Raw genomic sequence first — 16,926 nt, 5'->3', positions numbered from 1 at the left:
CTTATCTTTCTAGAAAAAAAAAAATGTGTCTCTTCAAACCTGGACTCTAGCAGTGTCATTAATTTAAAATTGCTGCTTTTTAGTAGAAGGTGAAATAAAAGATCTACATGTGTTCTGTTCCACTAATGTGGCTAAAGAACTCAAGAAGAGCTTTGCCTAAGATCTTCATATTCTTTTTTTTAGTCTTTATTGAATTTGTTATAATATTGCTTCCTTTTTTTTTTTTTTTTTTGGTATGTGGCATGCTAGGTCCCTGACCAGGGATCCAAATCAGCATCCCCTGCAAATTTATTATTGTTGTGAAATGAGAAGGTTTGGAGATTGACCAGCTGCATTTTGACTACAAATATCAATTACATGGAAAATTATTTTTAAAATAAAATAATTTTCTTTTAGTTCAGTCTGTTAGACCCTTGTTCATGTTATTACTTCTGATAAATTAGACTATTTCTTGACTACAGTCAATTATATTTAATTTCTATTACAATTCCTAATTCATTCAACCTTATTAGCACAATCTCTAGTGTTACACAATGTTAGTAAAAGGCCAGTGGTTTGTGCCTAACGAATGTCTATGTTTATGTTTAATTAGATTAAAAACGTAAGTCTGATCCTAAATATGTTAGGATGGCACTGTCTGGTGGGTCCTGGTTGGGTTCCTGGTCCCTAAGTACCATGCTTCTCAAGACAGGGATTAGCACCTTTTGGTAGCTGCAAAGAAGTTAGAAGGACAAAGGACCAATCATTTAGCACCCACTATAACTTACTCCTACTGGTGATACTAGACCAGGATCCTGCTCCGTCATAGTTCTATAACCTTAGCTCCGTGAAGTTTTTCTCACTCAAAACAAAGGAGACACCATTCTTTCCTCATCAATCCTACTAGCATTTATCTTGGAGGATGGTGTAAATCAATAAACTTTTAAGAACTCTTTCCCCAAATTTCAGAATTCAGAAATGTATAGCTTTCGTATAAGAAATTAGAGTGAAGACTCTTACCCATGTTAGACTACGCCTTTGTGGCCTGAGAGATGAGCACGAGAATGGCAATAAACGCGCTTTGGGTGTACTGAAGGGAACCTGGAGTGTGAACATATACAATAGCAGAAAAATCAGGGAGACCAGAAGGTAAACTCAGTTCTTATCAACGGGGTTGTGGGTTTCGGTCCGAGACACAAAATTATAAGACCTATGATAAAACCCACACGGCCCACAAAGACACCCTCCCACCACTTAACGAACGCAGACGCAAGGTGATCTGCAGGCGCCGGATGATGACGTACTCCCTAAACCAGAGCCTGATTGGTTTCTGAAGAGGAGAGTTGGCGGCCAATGCGATGCGGAGCCGGGGCCTAAGTCCTCGCGGGAGCTGCGGTCTCTGGAGCGGGATGGCCGCGGAGCCGGCCGTAGTTGGCCCTAGGCTCACAGATCCCGCTCTCTGCCCTGAAACATGGCCCGGGGTCCTGGCCCTCTAACTCGGCCTCGCCCCGACACGGTCGTCATGCCCAAGAGAGGGAAGCGACTCAAGTTCCGGGCCCAAGACGCCTGCTCAGGAAGAGGTGGGCGAGGGGCAGGGGCGTTGAAAGACTTGGGGCTGGAAGCAGGGCTGGAAGGTACCGTGGCGAGTGCTCGCTTGTCTGCGATGGGAGGGTGGCTGGGGCCGTCTGGGGACTTGGAGTGTGCAGGGAATCTTGGTGGGGAGGAAGCTGAGGAGGGACTCCTTTGAGGGTTGGTACTGTGTTTCAGTGACCGTGGCGGATTATGCCAACTCGGATCCGGCTGTCGTGAGGTCCGGAAGGGTCAAGAAAGCTGTCGCCAATGCTGTTCAGCAGGAAGGTAGGCTTCCAATGAGTCTTTTCAGACTCAGGCAGTGAAAAGAGAACTAGGATTTTTATTTTCCTGTGGTTCTGCCTCAGTGTTTTTGTTACAGTCCTTTGGGGATATTACTGTAAACGTGTTTGCTGTCCTCCGTTGTTACCTATTCAGAGGAGGGGAAAGATTAGCCAAGAGCAGTAGAAGTTTCTGTAGTGTAAATATTTCATTTGTCTTTATATTAAAAAATAAGTCGTGGAGTACTCGTCTTGATTTCCACTGCTTTCTTCCTGGTTATTAATCTTCTTCCTGTTGTTTACATATATTCTTCACTTAACTGCTATTTGCTTGTGTAATAACCTTGAAGCATTTTTTTCCCTTTTTTCATGCTTCTCTTTCAAGCTTCTTACTCAGAGGTCTGGAAACTTGTGTTTTTATAATAAGTACTGTCTCTCGCCCAGGAATAAGGTTAAATTGGATTTAATTCCTCTCAACATTCTCCTCAGAAATTATGCAAATGAAAATAGCTTTCACTTTTTGCTTTTATCCTGCGGGGTTTATAGTGGAGAATAATTCACTCCCTTATTTCAGGTCTGATGTGTTTCTGCAATTTTAGAGTCAGTTTGCCCATTGCTTTCCAATTTTTTGTATTTAAAATGCTATTTTATTTTTTTAACATTCTCAGCTTTCTTTAGCAGACTCGCACACTGCTTTTGCTTTTTTTGTTTTTCTGTTTTCTTTTCCTCATGTATGCTGATACCCTACCTAAGCCATAGGCTTAGGCTCTGCTGTCTCATTCTCTTATTTTTTTCTAGTAAAATCTCTTTGTGGCTTGGAAGCCTCCCAGGTTCCTGCAGTGGAAGCTCTTTCTGGGGCTGGTGAGCCCTGTGACATCATCGACAGCAGTGGTGAGACTGATGCCCAGGAGGAAAGCATCCATGAGAGAACTATCTCCAGAAAAAAGAAAAGCAAGAGGCACAGAGGTACCAGGCTTGCTTGCTTTTGGATTAGTACTATCTGTGATGATAACTTGAAGCTGTCACTTCTCAGTAACACAAGAGGTGATACCAGTAGGGAACCTGAGTTTGAATGTTAGGAGTAGGACAGGACTTTAATATACCAGGGCTTTCCACTTATATCTAAATTTGAGAGGAAAGGAGAGTTGTAGCAGTCAGTGTATTTCTGGAGCTGTAAACTGTAGTAGCCATTCATTGAGAATATTATCAGGTAAAATGCATTTAGCAACAGGAGAACAAAAAGCCTTTGCATTTCTGGATTTCTGAATGTGTAAAGAAGCAGACTTTTGACAGAAATGTTCTCCTAAATATTTGAATTTTTATATAACCAGTTTCATTTCTGTTAGATATGTATGTGCTCTGCAGTTGTTAATGTCTGCTTTATGTCTACTAGGTACTGTAGTAAATAGAAAAATATGTGATATTTTTGTATTAGTGGTGATAAAACTTACACAGGTGAAACAAAGAAAGTTAAATTAACAGTATATAATGTGCCAATCCATCATTCATTGGTTTGCTCCAGACTTAAAAAGTCATACTCTTGGAATGGAGCCCAGAATACCTATGCTTTTTTATTTGTAATTTTTTAAAATTATTTACTTATTGGCTGCACTGGGTCTCTGTTGCTTTTTGCGGGGGCTTTCTCTAGTTGCAGTGGGTGAGGGCTACTCTTTGTTTTGGTGCGTGGGCTTCTCATTGTGGTGGCTTCTCTTATTGTGGAACACATACTCTAGACACGTGGACTTCAGTAGTGGTAGCACACAGCCTCAATAGTTGTGCACAGGCTTAGTTGCTCTATGGCATGTAGAATCTTCCTATATCAGGGATTGAACCTGTTTCCCCGGCACTGGCAGACAGATTCTTATCCACTGCACTACCAGTGAAGTCTAAGGGTACCTTTTGATAAAGCTAAAGTGGTTCTGATGATTGGCTAGAGTCAGGGGGAAGTTAATATAATAATATGTATAGTTTTGGTCTCAGATCTATGAGAACTTTCACCTATACATGAGAATCAGATAACAGACTTTTGCATTTGTTAAAATATTTTGAAATAATCAGCAAATTTGGAGAACTCAGCAGTGGCCACAGGGCTGGAAAAAGGTCAGTTTTCATTCCAGTGCCAAAGAAAGGCATTGCCAAAGAATGTTCAAACTACAGCACAATTGCACTCATCTCACACACTAGTAAAGTAATGCTCAAAATTCTCCAAGCTAGGGTTCAGAGTACATGAACCATGAACTTCCAGATGTTCAAGCTGGATTTAGAAAAAGCAGAGGAACCAAAGATCAAATTGCCAACATCTGTTGGTTCATAGAAAAAGCAAGAGAATTCCAGAAAAACATCTACTTCTGCTTTGTTGACTATGCTAAAGCCTTTGACTGTGTGGATCACAACAAACTGTGGAAAATTCTTGAAGAGATGAGAATACCAGACCACCTTACCTGCCTCCTGTGAAACCTGTATGCACATCTAGAAGCACCAGTTAGAACCAGACATGGAACGATGGACTGGTTCAAAATTGGAAGAGGAATACATCAAGGCTGTATATTGTCACCCTGCTTAGTTAACTTATATGCAGAGTACATCATGAGAAACGCTGGGCTGGAAGTATCATAAGCTGTAATCAAGATTGCCGGGAGAAATAGCAATAACCTCAGATATGCAGATGACACCACCCTTATGGCAGAAAGTGAAGGGGAACAAAGAGACTGTTGATGCAAGTGAAAGAGGAGAGTGAAGCTGGCTTAAAACTCAAAATTCCAAAAACGAAGATCATGGCATCCGGTCCCATCACTTCATGGCAAATAGATGGGGAAACAATAGAAACAGTGACAGACTATTTTCTTGGGTTCGAGAATCACTGTAGATGGTGACTGCAGCCATGAAATTAAAAGACACTTGCTCCTTGGAAGAAAAGCTATGACCAACCTAGATAGCCTATTAAAAAGTTGAGACATTATTTTGTCAATAAAGGTCCATGCAGTCAAAGCTATGGTTTTTTCAGTTATCATGGATGGATGTGAGAGTTGGACCATTAGGAAAGCTGAGTACCGAAGAACTGATGCTTTTGAACTGTAGTGTTGGAGATGACTCTTGAGAGTCCCCTGGACTGCAAGGAGATCCAACCAGTCCATCTTAAAGGAAATCAGTCCTGAATATTCATTGGAAGGACTGATGTTGAAGCGGAAACTCCAGTATTTTGGCCACCTGATGCGAAGAGTTGACTCCTTGGAAAAGATCCTGATGCTGGGAAAGATTGAAGGCAGGAGGAGAAGGGGACGACAGAGGATGAGATGGTTGGATGGCATCACCAACTCAATGGACATGAGTTTGAGCAAGCTCCAGGAAATGGTGAAGGATAGGGAAGCCTGGCATGCTGCAGTCCATGGGGTTGCAAAGAGTTGGATACAACTGAGCAACTGAACAACAACAATTGAAATAATCAATAATAAATGAACTGACATCGCTTTGCAATTATGCCAGTTGTCATTTATACCACTCTTTTCCAGAACCAAGGATGCTAATAGACATTCTTCTCTGTTTCTTACTTGAAATCCCTGCCTATTGTCACCGTTGTATCAATGTTAGACATTTCTCTTGATTTTCTTCTTTGGTTTTGAGCACGTTCCACTGAAAAGCTTACAGATTTTTAAAACATCTTTGTTAAGATAAAATGCATCCCTTTAAAGTGTGCCGTGTGTGGTTTTAATATGTTCACAGAGTTCTGTAGCCATCAACATGATCTAAGTTAGAATATTTCTGTCAACCCAAACCTGTTAGTATCATTCCTAATTCCCTCCTAGCGCTGTTTCCCACCCATCCCTTCCCCCCAGGCAATCACCAAACTACTTTCTGTCTTTATAGATTTGCCTATTCTGGACATTTCATATAAATGAAATCATATAATATGTGGTCTTTTGCATCTGATTGCTTTGACTTAGCATAGTGTTTTCAAGGTTCATCCGTATTTGAATAATGTTACTAGGAACACTCATGGACAAGTTTTTGTCTTAACATATATTTTCATTTCTGTTGGGTAGGAGTGAAATTGCTAAATCACATGGTGACTGTGTTTAACTTTTTGAGGAATTGCCAAGCTTTCTTTATGAAGTTTCCATTTTATGTCCACTAGCAATGAATGAGAGTTAGTTTTTCCACATCCTAGCCAACACTTATTTGTCTAACTTTATTAAACTATAGCCATTCTAGTGAATGTGAAGTGGTATCTCATGGTTTTCATTTGCATACTAACACTGAATATTTTATGTGCTTACTGGCCTTTTGTATATCATTTGTAGAGAAATTATCTGTTCAAATCTTTCACTCATTTTTAAGTTATATTTTTATTACTGAGTTGTAATAATTCTTTTGTATTCAAGAGCCCAGTTATCAGATGTATGACTTGTGGTTTACAAACTCTTAGCTATAATTCATCTTTTACTTCCTTGCTCCACTTTACCCTCATTAAGGTCCTTCATTCTCATCGAACCAGTCTTTTTTTTCCCCCCTCTTTTTTCTTTTAAAAAAGGAACATATGCAAAAGAAGAGTGAGTAGTATAATGAATCCCATGTGGCTATCACATAACTTCAACAATTACCAACTCATGGCTGTTTTTGTTTCAGCCACTACCCCCTCACCCCTAGTCACAACACACACACGTGCACAATTAGTTTGAAAGTTTCCAGACATCCCGTTATTATATCTGTAAATATTTTGGTAATTATCTCCAAAATATAAATGCTCTTTAAAAAATTATCACATCTAAAAAAGTTAACAGCAGTTTATTAATATCATCAAAATCTTGTTCAACTTATCCCTTTATTGCCCTCACGTGTGTTTTGTTTTTCTGAATATTCAGGCTTCGTGTTAGCTGTTTATTTCACTTGGAATAATACTTCCTCTTAACCTATGCCTACCAAATTTTTTATGTCCTACATAACTTACCTACATGAAGCTTTCCTTTACTGATTCCATTTATGTTTTGAAATTTCTTAATAATTATGTTTAAAATATTGGTAAAATAAGAATATTGTCAATTTTTATAATCACTGAGTTTTGTCCCTAAAGATAGCAAAAATTTAACAGTACTCTGCTTTGTAAAAGTCATCATGGTTCTCAGTGGAGGAATTACTGAAAGTTGTTTGCCTTCTCTGAGAGAGAGATTTAATGTGGGAGAAGAGGGCCCCAAGGGCTGTAGGCTGAGCCTTAAATGGTTACTGGAGATTTCAAGAAGCATAGGAACCACAAGAAACAATGTTTTAGAAGCATTGGTCTCCATCATGAAGAACCTAATGCAAGAACCTAATTGACTTACAGAGCTGCAGGAAGCGACTAGAAGAGCAGGTGTAGCTTCAGGGAGGTGGTTGTATGGGCTTTGCCCAGGAAACAAAGAAACCTTGGTTTTGGATAACTATATAACTAAGTCTCAATTAAAGTTTAGAGTTAGACCAGATTCTGGTATTTCTATGGAGTGTGAATTTTTACTTGAATCTGACATGTATAGTGGACCTCAGGGTCAAGAGAATTAACGCTAATAAGGTCTGAAGGAGGAAGAAATGAGGATATGTCCTCACCGGGTATCTTTGATTACTGGATGCTTGTGGCTGGAACTGTAGACCAAGCTGATAGTGAAACAAGAAACCAGAAGAAAAAAGACATATGTACAAGCAATTATTGAGTAATGAAAATACATTGTAATTTACTTAGTTTTTTATTTTGTACTTTGAGGGTTCCTTATACTATATAAAAGTCAGTTTTGGTTTTTAAATGACTGAACTGAAGAAAATGATGGATGGGGATTGCAAGGGAAATCAAGGGTAGAATTTATAGTGTGAAGTTGGAATTTGGAGAAAACTGAGCTTTGTTTACCTTGACTACATGCACAAAGTAATATGGGCCACAATAATATAGTAAAATGGGCACAGAAATATTTTCCTTATTTCCATATTATTAGAGTTGAATGGCATAATGTACGCTAAGGTACTTTGAAAACTTCAATATAGTGTGTAAATTCTGGTTAAATAAAGGCCTTAAGAATACAGCCTATTCACTTGGGCAACAGGAAACAAAAAATTTCAGCAGATACAATAAGCAGGAAATGTGAGTTTGAGAGGCTTCCTTGGACCTCTTTAAACTATTTCTTAACTATGCAAGCCCTGGAAGAATTGAAATGATAGGGATCTTTATATGTGAATATAATAGAAGGTCAGAGGTTATAGTTCTTTTCTCTATTTCAGAAGACCTGGACGGGACTGGAGGAGAAGAGTATCCCATGGATATTTGGCTATTGCTGGCCTCCTATATCCGTCCTGAGGACATTGTGAATTTTTCCCTGATTTGTAAGAATGCCTGGACTGTCACTTGCACTGCTGCCTTTTGGACGAGGTTGTACCGAAGGTGCGACCACAGAGAGCTCACTGTGTTATCTGTGTGGCTGATTTCATTGTTGTTTTTGATTTGGTGCTACTCCCTGGATGGTGACCTCTTTTCACTTTCTCTAATTCAGGCTTGAACCTAGCTTTGACTTCCTTGAACTCCTCTTTAAAATTGATATTAATTCATTTAGGTAATTGTCTTCCCTATGGTTACCTCCTTACCCCCAAGCAGAATCTTATTAGGTTGGTACAAAAGTAGTTGCTGTTTCAGACCGTGAATTTTAAATCATTGTAACTAGGCTCAAACATATCTTTGTTAATCAAAATAGAAACCATTACATTCAACACATTTTTGCCAATGAGAAATAAGACATTCCTGTAGCATGAAAGTCTACGCCTCTGGATTCAGTGAACTCTTGGAAAGCATTTCTGCCTCCTGCTGGTTGTGGAAGCGTTTTGCCTGCAAAAAGTTGTTGAGATGCTTGAAGAAGTGGTAGTCAATTGGCAAGAAGTCAGGTTAATATGGCAGATAAGGCAAAACTTCATCGCCCAATTCATTCGACTTTTTTTTTTTTCCTTGTTCAACTTTTGAAGTGTCAATTGTGCAATGTGCAGTCAGGCATTGTTGTAGAGAATAATTCTTGGGCCCAATCTATTCACCAATGCTGGCTGCAGGCATTGCAGTTTTTGGTGCATTTCATCAATTTACTGAGCATACTTCTCAGGTGTAATGGTTTTGCTGGGATTCAGAAAGCTGTAGTGGATCACATGGGCAGCAGACTACCAAACAGTGACCATGACCTTTTTTGATACAAGTTTGACTTTGGGAAGTGCTCTGGAGCTTCTCAGTCCAACCACTGATCTGGTCATTGCTGGTTGTTGTATAAAATCCACTTTTCGTCGCATATCACAATCCGATTGAGAAATGGTTCATTGTTGTTGAGTAGAATAGTAAAGTGAAGTCGCTCAGTGGTGTCCGGCTCTTTGCAACCCCATGGACTGTAGCCTACCAGGCTTCTCTGTCCATGGAATTTTCCAGGCAAGAGTACTGGAGTGGGTTGCCATTTCCTTCTCCAGGGGATCTTCCCGACCCAGGGATCAAACCCAGGTTTCCCACATTGTAGGCAGATGCTTTACCCTCTGAACCACCAGGGAAGCCCTAGGAGACGACAGTTCAGAATGACAATTTTTTTAATTTTTGGTCAGCTCATGAGGCACCTACTTATTGAGCTTTTTCACCTTTCCAATTTGCTTCAGATGCCAAACGACCATAGAATGGTCAATGCTGAGTTCTTCAGCAACTTCTCCTATAGCTGTAAGAGGCTCACCTTTGATGATGGTTCTCAACTGGTTGTTGTCAACTTCCACTGGTTGGCCCCTACACTCCTCATCTTCGAGGCTCTCGTCTCCTTTGCAAAACATCTTGAACCACCACTGCACTGTGTTTGGTAGCTGTTCTGGGCCAAATGCATTGTTGATGTTGTGAGTTGTCTGCTGCTTTATGACCCATTTTGAACTCAAATAAAAAACCACTCCAATTTGCTTCTTGTCTAACATCATTTTTCCATAGTCTAAAATAAATACGAAATAGACAGCAAGTAATGTCATTAGCAAAAAAAAAAAAAAGTGAGAAATGCACATTAAAATGATGTATAATATAACCACATTTATTTAAGAATATATTCCAATATCAAGTGGCAAAATTCAACAATGTAAAACCCCAATTACTTTTGCACCAACCTAAGGCTTTCAGCAAAAGTAAGGTCTCAAAAATAACTGTTTTTGACGTTGCTTCAGAGGTTTATCTTAGCTAGAATTCTCAGAAACTATAGATGCCCATCTGTTTATCTTTCCAACTAGATTGGTTGTTTCTTAGATTTGCTAGTCATCTTGAATGCATAGTCTTTGCATTTATGTGGCTCTGTATAGTTGCAGTGGTGAGGAGAGAGTGAATGATGTGATTAATAAGAGGGCCTGGGTTAGAAGCGAAGTGAAGATTATAAACTGTCGGTAAGAATATGGTGAAAGGAGTTGTTGAGGTTATCAGGGAGTGGAGAACTTTCTGAGACATGTGACAAGAGAATCTGGTAGATCTTCTCCAGTGCAAGTTCTTTTTGAGTAACTGAAGTATATTGTACTAGTATCAAGTCAGAGACTTGCCCTTTTTTAAAGTGAAATAGCAAGGATTTAAAATTTTTAAATGAATAGAGAAGTGCAGGATTATAAGGTATATGTGAATTGGGTTTTGCATAACAGAGAAAAGTAGCTGAGAAGTGAAGGAGATGGTGATTTGTACGTGTGTGTGTGTGTGTAAGAGAGAGAGACCGCATGAGAGCACTGGGGACAAATTAACTATTGGCCAGTGGAATAGTAATGTAAAATTTGTACAGAGCCTAGGAGTCCTAGGAGACTGGCCTAGAACAGAAGAGACAGTCGCTTACTGGTAGGAGTAATGTGTCATGTTTCAGACACTACACACTGGATGCCTCTCTGCCTTTGCGCCTGCGACCAGAGTCAATGGAGAAGCTGCACTGTCTTCGGGCATGTGTGATCCGATCTCTGTACCATATGTATGAGCCATTTGCTGCTCGAATCTCCAAGAATCCAGCCATTCCAGAAAGCACTCCTAGCACATTAAAGAATTCCAAAGTAAGTGGGTATTAGTGGTAGGGTTTAACAAATGGGCTCTTGTATAATGGGCCTGTTATCATGGCTTGTTTCTAGCTGCCTTAATGGGGTGGTCTGGGGCTGTAGATAGCAGGCTGCTCGGGGACTGATATAAACTTTCCACGCTTGGGGGTATCGTTTCTCCAGGACATTCCTGCTGTGCTGGGCTGGCTTATGTTATCTTTACCTTAAAGCTTTCTTGTGCTTTTAGCAGATTCCTTATTCTCTTTATTTTCATTTATTTTCATGCCTTATACATTGAACCACTTTAAATGGTTTGATGGTTTGAGCGAGGAAGAAGACAGTTCAAATGGTAGATGTAAACCATAATTCTCAAAAGGTGCTTTAAATCATGATGTGCTAAGTCACTTCAGTCGTGTCCGACTCTGTGCAACCCCACAGACTATAGCCTCCCAGGCTCCTCTGTCCATGGGGATTCTCCAGCCTAGAATACTGCAGTGGGTAGCCATTCCTCCTCCATTAAATCATGATACAAAAATATAAAACAACTTACTAATTTTCTTTTTCTGATGTGACCTTGACATCTGGAATGTCACTTTCTCATTGACCTTCTTAAAAGATTCTGGTGTAGACTTCCTCAGCATTTGTAAAGTGCCTACTGTTGCCAGGCTCTGGGATGGGTTGTTTCAGAGACTATGAAGTATTCTACTCATAGACTTTAGCGCTCTAAAATTCTTCCTGTGTTCTAGGCCATTATTTATATCTTTGAATTTCCCCAGTAGTTTATATTCATTCATACATTGTATTCAAGTTTCATTGTATTTTTCTGATCTGTAAGTGGGTCTGTAAGCCTGTGGTCCATTTTGTCCTTTGTTCCACTATGAGGTATCTAGTGAACACACCTTTGCCAAGCTAGACTATTATAGCATATATGATTATTTAGGCAAGTCGATGTCTCCAACTTTTTTCTCATTCAGCTAATACTATTGTCCAAATTTTGTATCTTTTGAGTTTGTGAATTATTTTTCTTTTTACTCTATTCCTACCCAAAGTCTGATGTTCTTTAGCACTTTGTAATTCTATTTTGTTTTTTAAGCTTTGGATGTTAATGATTCTTTTTCCCTAGTTCAGCTCTAGTGTGATAACATTCTACCTGATACATATTGATTAAAAGAGTACTGTTGATTTCAGGATCATCATGGTTCTTCCCAGGGTTGCAAACTGAGGTGGTCAGGGTCATTGGCTGAGCTCAATTTAATGTCACACTAGTTGATGGGTTTAGGGCAGGATTAGAATGCCGAGTGGGTAGAATTTTATTCCTTCTTATAATATAAGTAGACAGAGTATCTTTTCACATTTATAGTTTTCCTCCCCCCAAAGACCTTTGATCATCGCAGGTTAACTGTGGTGAGGTGGGATCATCCCAAAGCTGACCGTGGCCGGGTGTTGATCAGTTGCTGGGAGCAGAGCAGCACTGGGCAGACTTCATGCTGGACATCCTTGCGGCTCCAGTGCACAATGCAAGTGCTACTCCTAAATCTAAAATGCCTGTCTTCATACTTTTATAATTGTATATTAATTTTTTAAGTGGACTACTAACAGTGGTGATAACAAAAATCTTAATCGAGACAGGAAGCCTAGGCCACCTGTCTGCTGCTTTTGTGTCCATTGTTAAGAGATCTGGAGGACGTGGGACCTGCAGTGGCTGATGTCCCATGCATTGCCTTGCTAGTATAACCATAATCGCATGGCATTCAGGAAGTTGCCAGCATGCCTGAAGGAAGTTGTCACATGTTGCTGGACTCCACCTTTTCGTATTTGATTCTCCCTCTCTCTCTTTTCAGTAGCATAGCTTGTGTGGGACACTGGAGCCGTTGTGTTGGCAGCAGAAGTGTTTACCCCTTAAAGCCAAGCCCATTATTTTTGATGGAACAGCAGGACGTACAGGGCATGTCTGAAGGGCAGGACAGCTGGCACGGCGGACGACCCACCCCTTATCCCCTAGGAGGTACTTAACTTCTTGTGTTAACCCTAGCTGTAGCCTGACTTTCCTTGAGGGACTTACTCTAGATTGAATTCAGCTCAGCTCTGTAGTTTCCACACCGGCTGTCTGCTCCCAGAGGTCCTAAGTGGTTTGCTCCTATTACATTCAGGGTTGGCTATCTCTGCCTGCTTTATGGCTTTATTATCATCTTATCTGGTGGCTACTGACTGCCCTTATATTTTAATATAGAGAAGTGGCCTGCTGAATGCCCCAGTCTCTAGAGACCATGTTTCTGTCTTTAAAGATGAGAACAATAGGGGTTGACCTTAATAGCATCTGAGGTTGACTTTTATCAGTACCTCTTCTCTTTGTTGAAGAGCCTTGGGCTTGTCTCTTCTCAAGTTGCACCAATGTCAGATTGGGGGGTGAGGGGCAGGACACGGGTTTTCTATCTGTGCCAAAGTAAACTCTCAGCATTAGAGCCATGGCTGTAATGGCAAACAGAAAAGTTATTTTTATTTTCTTACAGTGCTTACTTTTCTGGTGCAGAAAGATTGTTGGGAACAGACAGGAACCAATGTGGGAATTCAACTTCAAGTTCAAAAAACAGGTATGTGTTTTTATCATCTCTTTGCTTTTCAGGTAATAACTTGCTCTAATTTTGCTAAACATAAAAATGCCTTTTTAAAATCAGATACTATACATTAAAACATAATAATGTCATGAAAAGAAAGAAGGAACTATTTTATATGAAAGAGGTACAAAGATTTAATAGCTTAATGCATAGAGTAAACCTTGAGTAGATCCTGGATTAATGAACAGAGATACCTCTTTATGTATAAAAGACATTTTTGGTACAATTAAAGAAATTTGAAGATTCTGTGGATACTAGATGATATGAAATTATTGTTAATCTTTTTAGGTGCCAATGTTACTTTCAAATGACTTTGCCTCCCCCACACCAGAGCTGTGTTTTTGTTTTTTTTTTAACATGTGACTATACATGTATTTATAAAATGAGAGATGTGAGAGGAAAGAAAACAAACATGGCAGAATAGCCAGTGGTAAAGGGTATGCAGGAGTTTATTGCATGGTTTTATTAATTTTTCTGTATACTTGAAGACTTAAAAGTAGGGGAAAGGAAAGAACTTGTTATAACAATGTACTGAGGTTATTTGCCTAAGAATTTTTTTTTCAAAGCAAATGTATTTGTAAACAATAATAATTCATATGGTTTTATATCTGAGGCAATTTGAGGAAGCCCTGGGGAGAGGGACTGCCGAGAGTCTGTTCGCAAGAAGATCAGATACTATTGTACCTTTCTTTCTCCTTTTTGCTTGGACTGTACCTGAGATCTTGGATACTGAGAGGACCTGTTCTGCATGTCCTTGCATGTGTTTCCTCATCTTTCAAAGGGCTTTCCTTGATCTGTGTAGAAGCTGATATGTATATTAAAGAGAGAAGAGATACAGAAAAATTGATCTCAGCAGCTTTAGTTAAGCATTTTCATTGGTGGAATCTTAGAGCCATAACATTTCCTCTAACCCATGAGAGTAATTCTTAATTCTCCTCAGTCCCCAAGATTAAAGAGCAAGTGTATGGGAGGATTGCAGCCTCCCATTCAGTACGAAGATGTTCATACCAACCCGGACCAGGACTGCTGCCTACTGCAGGTCACCACCCTCAATTTCATCTTTATTCCAATTGTCATGGGAATGATATTTACCCTGGTAAGTGGAGACAGGATGTCATCCTCAGTTCTTTCGTAGACTCTCACTGTACCTAGAGTTTGAAAGATTTGTAGATTTAACCACTGAGGAAGAAATCTTTGAAAAAAGTTATTTTTTAAAATAATTTTAAACAAAATCTGAAAACTGACTTTTATATTAGCAATAGACTTGTTTGTGGAGAAGTTAATTATGTCTGAGAATATTTTACCTCTGTTTCCTTCTCTATAGTGAATAGAATGGTTTTGTATCTCCTGTGTTGTGCTCGTTAATGTTTGAGAAACATTATCCCATTAAGGTTAATGATAAAGCTTATGCATGGACACTATGTCAGGATCTGAAGCATGCATGTGGTATCATAAATGGAATATTAAAATGTAGGGTTACCAGCTCTGTCCTTTGTGTGATTCTCTTGACTATTCAAGGTTTAGCTAAGAATTAGATTAGTAAACAACAAATATACCTCTGGTATATTTTCCATATTTTTAACATTTTTAACTGGATTGGCAACTGGAGAGTTCATGTAATTTATCTTTTCTGTATTTTTGGCTTATGTTCAGAGATATGTTCCCCCCTCCACATTGAAAATAGCTTTATTCTTTTTTTAATGGTAAAATAAGCAATGCATACTTCATGTGAAGAATTAAATAATACATAAACATGTTGAGACAGTAAAGGTAACTTAGACTTGTATCCTATAACTGCAGTTAACTTCTGGGGAATTGTTCTTTAGTGTTTCTGTTAATATATACATGTATATACCCACTCTCTTAAATAATTTTGTATAATTCAAAGTATGTCACATATCTGTTTTTATGGTAGGCATCTCATTAAACCACATTAATGACTTATTTATATACTCATACTTCATATTCTTCCTATTCATACAATTCTCTACCCATCTATATATGTTGATATATAAACACACTTAGAGATTTTGTGGTTTATTTTCCCAAAAAAAAGTCATCAAATGTATCTCATCAAAATCCCTTCAAATCATCTCTTAGAGCTCCAATCCAGTTTTTAAAAATTGTCACTGATGGTACTCTATGTGCACATATCCTAATATGTGCAGCCATTTGAGAGGCTTTCTTTAACACAGTTTAAATATATGAAGCTAAGAAAAACTTATAAAAACCACTGTTAATTTTTAATAGTTTTGCAAAGGCGCTGGTAGTGTAACTTAGAGATTATTTTGTGGCCTAGTCCATGTCAATTGTCTAGACTGTTTCATTTCAGAGTGTGTCATAGGAAAACAAAGTTGTTAAATTTGGGTATTGAATTTACTTTTCCCTCCTAGTTTACTATCAGCGTGAGCACGGACATGCGGCATCATCGAGTGAGACTGGTGTTCCAAGATTATCCTGTCCATGGTGGTCAGAAACTGCGCAGTGAACAGGGTGTGCAAGTCATCCTGGACCCAGTACACAGCATTCGACTTTTTGACTGGTGGCATCCTCAGTATCCGTTTTCCCTGAGAGCATAGATATTGCTTCCTGTCACTGAAGGCAGCCCTGAGCTAGGCCAGTCCATTTGTAACCAGATTCCAGTTTGGAAGGGGCAGCTGGATTGTATATCTAGTCAGTAATGCACATGCTCTTTAGGTTTCTGGGGTTCCTGGTAGAAGGAGAAGGATTGAATCAGGAGGAAAAACAACTATGATTTATAAATGTATTTTAATGTAAAATTTTGCATTTGAAAGGAGAAACCTGGCCCTATTTTCTGTGTTAAACCCCATTTGGTGCTACTGAGTTTGTTCTTTATTCTTTTACCACAGCCAAAGTGGATGATCTTGCTTTAGGGGAAAATTAAACTCTTAAATCTCCAAACAAGGAAATTTTAGCATTCCTTTATGGATCAGAGTAACCTTAGAGGTGTAAAATTGTTGCTACTATTGGTTTCAGTTTAGCTGCCCCTCAAATTCAAGTGAATCTAGAAATAAAGCAGGTGACAGGGTTTTCAGAATCTTAATGAGATTGACTTGTGTATCTTTCTTTAAAAATACTTGTTGCATAAATAATTTGCCAGTTTTGAATTTTAGTTTTTTAGTTTTTGTTTTTTTTTTTGCATGAAGCTGATAGTGGTGATAATAATGATTTTGTGCTATATTACAAACTTTTCATAATGTCTCTAGTTCTCACAGTCCCGCAAGGTGGGTGATACTGTTCCCATTCTCTGGCTGAAAAACCTGAATCAGTGACTTACCCAAAGCTATCTTGTGCTATGCTTAGTTGCTCAGTTGTGTCTGACTCTTTGCGACCCCCGTGGACTGTACCCCTCCAGGCTCCTCTATCCATGGGGATTCTCCAGGCAAGAATACTGGAGAGGGTTGCCATGCCCTCCTCCAGGGGGTCTTCCCAACCCAGGGATCAAACCCAGGTCT

General features: G+C 39.2%; 2 protein-coding genes across 11 annotated transcripts in view; one reads left to right on the top strand and one right to left on the bottom strand.

Annotated features, from left to right (window-relative positions):
- LOC122452366 (RAB11-binding protein RELCH-like) overlaps positions 1-1,199 on the bottom strand; it is a 72,574-nt gene extending 71,375 nt beyond the window's left edge. For both annotated transcript variants that reach the window (XR_006272666.1, XM_043485909.1), the window contains exon 1: positions 1,000-1,199. Coding sequence is in view for 1 of the 2 variants with exons in the window: in XM_043485909.1 (XP_043341844.1) it covers positions 1,000-1,003 (4 nt within the window). In the remaining variant the exon portion in view is untranslated. The remainder of the gene's footprint in view (positions 1-999) is intronic.
- Positions 1,200-1,299: 100 nt separating this feature from the next.
- On the top strand, positions 1,300-16,578 carry TMEM183A (transmembrane protein 183A). Of its 9 annotated transcripts, none has more exons than XM_043485543.1 (10): positions 1,300-1,559; positions 1,747-1,836; positions 2,628-2,795; positions 8,070-8,226; positions 10,673-10,853; positions 12,213-12,352; positions 12,677-12,840; positions 13,346-13,426; positions 14,391-14,546; positions 15,844-16,578. In XM_043485543.1, the coding sequence occupies exons 1-10, from the start codon at positions 1,451-1,453 to the stop codon at positions 15,936-15,938; spliced, it is 1,341 nt and encodes a 446-aa protein (XP_043341478.1). In that variant the 5' UTR covers positions 1,300-1,450; the 3' UTR covers positions 15,939-16,578. The 9 variants fall into 9 exon arrangements, with proteins under 9 accessions (XP_043341478.1, XP_043341484.1, XP_043341477.1 ...); XM_043485542.1 differs by having other exon boundaries at positions 1,310-1,559; positions 8,067-8,226; positions 12,680-12,840; XM_043485540.1 differs by having other exon boundaries at positions 1,310-1,559; positions 8,067-8,226.
- Positions 16,579-16,926: the final 348 nt, after the last annotated feature.

The sequence above is a fragment of the Cervus canadensis genome, chromosome 13 (genome assembly GCF_019320065.1).
Source record: "Cervus canadensis isolate Bull #8, Minnesota chromosome 13, ASM1932006v1, whole genome shotgun sequence".
In the NCBI taxonomy this organism is placed as follows: domain Eukaryota; kingdom Metazoa; phylum Chordata; class Mammalia; order Artiodactyla; family Cervidae; genus Cervus; species Cervus canadensis.
The sequence above is the reverse complement of the archived record's forward strand: the minus strand, read 5'-3'. Positions and strand labels throughout refer to the sequence as shown.